The sequence below is a fragment of the Ctenopharyngodon idella genome, chromosome 7 (assembly GCF_019924925.1).
Source record: "Ctenopharyngodon idella isolate HZGC_01 chromosome 7, HZGC01, whole genome shotgun sequence".
Lineage (NCBI taxonomy): Eukaryota > Metazoa > Chordata > Actinopteri > Cypriniformes > Xenocyprididae > Ctenopharyngodon > Ctenopharyngodon idella.
This window is the reverse complement of record NC_067226.1, coordinates 48222137-48224038: the sequence shown is the minus strand read 5'-3', so window position 1 is coordinate 48224038 and position 1902 is coordinate 48222137. Positions and strand designations below refer to the sequence as shown.

The following is a 1902-nucleotide window of genomic DNA, read 5'->3' as shown; positions in this document are numbered from 1 at the left end:
CTTGTTTTTGCATGTGTTCAGAATTTCATCATTTCTATATAGGCCTATATATAATTTCAATCCCTATTTGGAACCAAATTGGATTAAAGAAACACAGTGATTTATTGATTTAGCCTATTGAATTTCAGTTTATCCAGTAGAAACTTAATCGTTTCTTATAGAATGTTAATTTAGCGTAAATTATGGTTTCTATTGGCTATTTCAATTTTTATTAGCAGTCCATGAGCAAGCGATATTTAATGTACGTTTACGATATTTCGATAATATATCTACTGATTTATACACATTTCCTTCGCATCGAGGACTTCGGCGTTATCAGAGAGGTGAAACTTCTCGCGCTTCACACCTTTAATCCACTCCTCCGCGCTCTCATTGGTCCGCGGTCCTTTTAAAGCCTCGCTTGATCTCTGAGGTGGACCAGGACGAACTTCTCATCGGGCATCAGCATGTACCTCGACCGGATTCTCCCCGAACTTGAAATCAACCCCGCCAAAATTATGCTTGAGAGTCAACAGTGCCGCTTCGGTCCGGATGAGCCGCGGCTCAGGGCGGCGCGTTGCCCCGTGTCGGGTCCGTCGAGCCCGGTGTCGGTAGGTTCTGAATCCAGCTGCTCGAGCCCGGAAGCGAAAGCGCTCGCGGAAGCTCGAGTGAGACGCCCTCTAAACGCGTTCATCATCTGGACCAAAGAGGAGCGCCGACGCCTCGCGCAGCTCAACCCTGACCTGGAGAACACCGACCTCAGTAAAATACTTGGTGAGTGCGACTAAAGCATCCTGTCAGTTAGGCCTGTTATATGAATTTGATTTCATTTGTAACCTGTATGAATATTGAAATAAGGCATATTACTAGGCTATATCCTTAACTTCTTAATAATGATAATATTGTTTAAACAAAACTTTTTGTACTTTTACAGGTAAGACATGGAAGGCCATGTCTCTGGCAGAGAAGCGTCCTTACATGCAAGAAGCAGAAAGACTACGAATCCAGCATACCATTGACCATCCCAACTACAAATACCGGCCCCGTCGACGGAAGTGCAACAAGCGTGGCGTCAAGATGCCTTCAAGTGAGAACGTCACCTCTCCAAATGCCACTTTTCACCTCAGCTATATGCTCCAAGGTCAAACTCCACATCAGCCATTCAACTCCTACAAACTTCCACATGGTAGGTTTTCACTGGAGAACCACTCTTCGTCGTACCACTGCGAGGCGGCATCTTCAAATGGAAGCATGGCGTTCCATGGAGGAGCCACATTTCGGAACTCTTCTTACTCAGAGTCGCTGTTGTATTCCCAGCAGAGCGGGCTGGAGCTCCATGAACGTTGGGGAACGGAGGTGTGTGCGTGTGTGCTGTGTTTGGGTGGACCTTCTCTAGAGTTCTATCTAGAACAGGTGAGATCGGACATGCTGGACCAGCTGGACCGCAGTGAGTTTGACCAGTACCTCAATCCAGCATCAACAAACTCTGAATGATGCTTCCATCCAGACTGGTGAACGTTTCCGTTTCTGACAGTGCATGTGTGATAAACTGTGTTTATTTATTATATGTAATGCAAATGTTGCTGACATGCATGTTGAAAGGTCATTGTCTAACTTGATTATTTATAGTTTTTTTTTTACTTGTGAAAAGTTTTAACGCTTTCAAGATGATATAAATAAACTATCTGTCAATACATGGGATGAATCACTTTAATGCTTTAGATTAATTTTGAAAAATCAATGACATACACTAAAAATGCTGCCAAGTTTGGTTAAATATGGACAAACCCAGGGATTTGGTTGTTTTAACCCAGCGGTTGGGTTGAATGTTTGACCCAACTATTGATTAAAAATTACTGTATGTCTGGTTTAAAATGAACCCAAAATAGGTTGGAAATTAAAAATAAGACACATAATTACTAG

At 43.0% G+C, this 1902-nt stretch overlaps 1 protein-coding gene across 1 annotated transcript; it reads left to right on the top strand.

Moving 5' to 3' along the window:
* Positions 1-383: 383 nt before the first annotated feature.
* sox32 (SRY-box transcription factor 32) lies at positions 384-1675 on the top strand. Its single transcript, XM_051900056.1, has 2 exons — positions 384-753; positions 914-1675. Exons 1-2 carry the CDS (start codon positions 447-449, stop codon positions 1471-1473), a joined length of 867 nt encoding a protein of 288 aa, XP_051756016.1. The 5' UTR covers positions 384-446; the 3' UTR covers positions 1474-1675.
* The last annotated feature ends 227 nt before the right edge of the window (positions 1676-1902 follow it).

Coding starts and splice junctions, on each gene's coding strand:
- sox32 (XM_051900056.1), top strand. CDS start 447: ATGTACCTCGACCGGATTCTCCCCGAACTTGAAATCAACCCCGCCAAA. Junction 754..913: donor CGACCTCAGTAAAATACTTG/GTGAGTGCGACT, acceptor GTACTTTTACAG/GTAAGACATGGAAGGCCATG.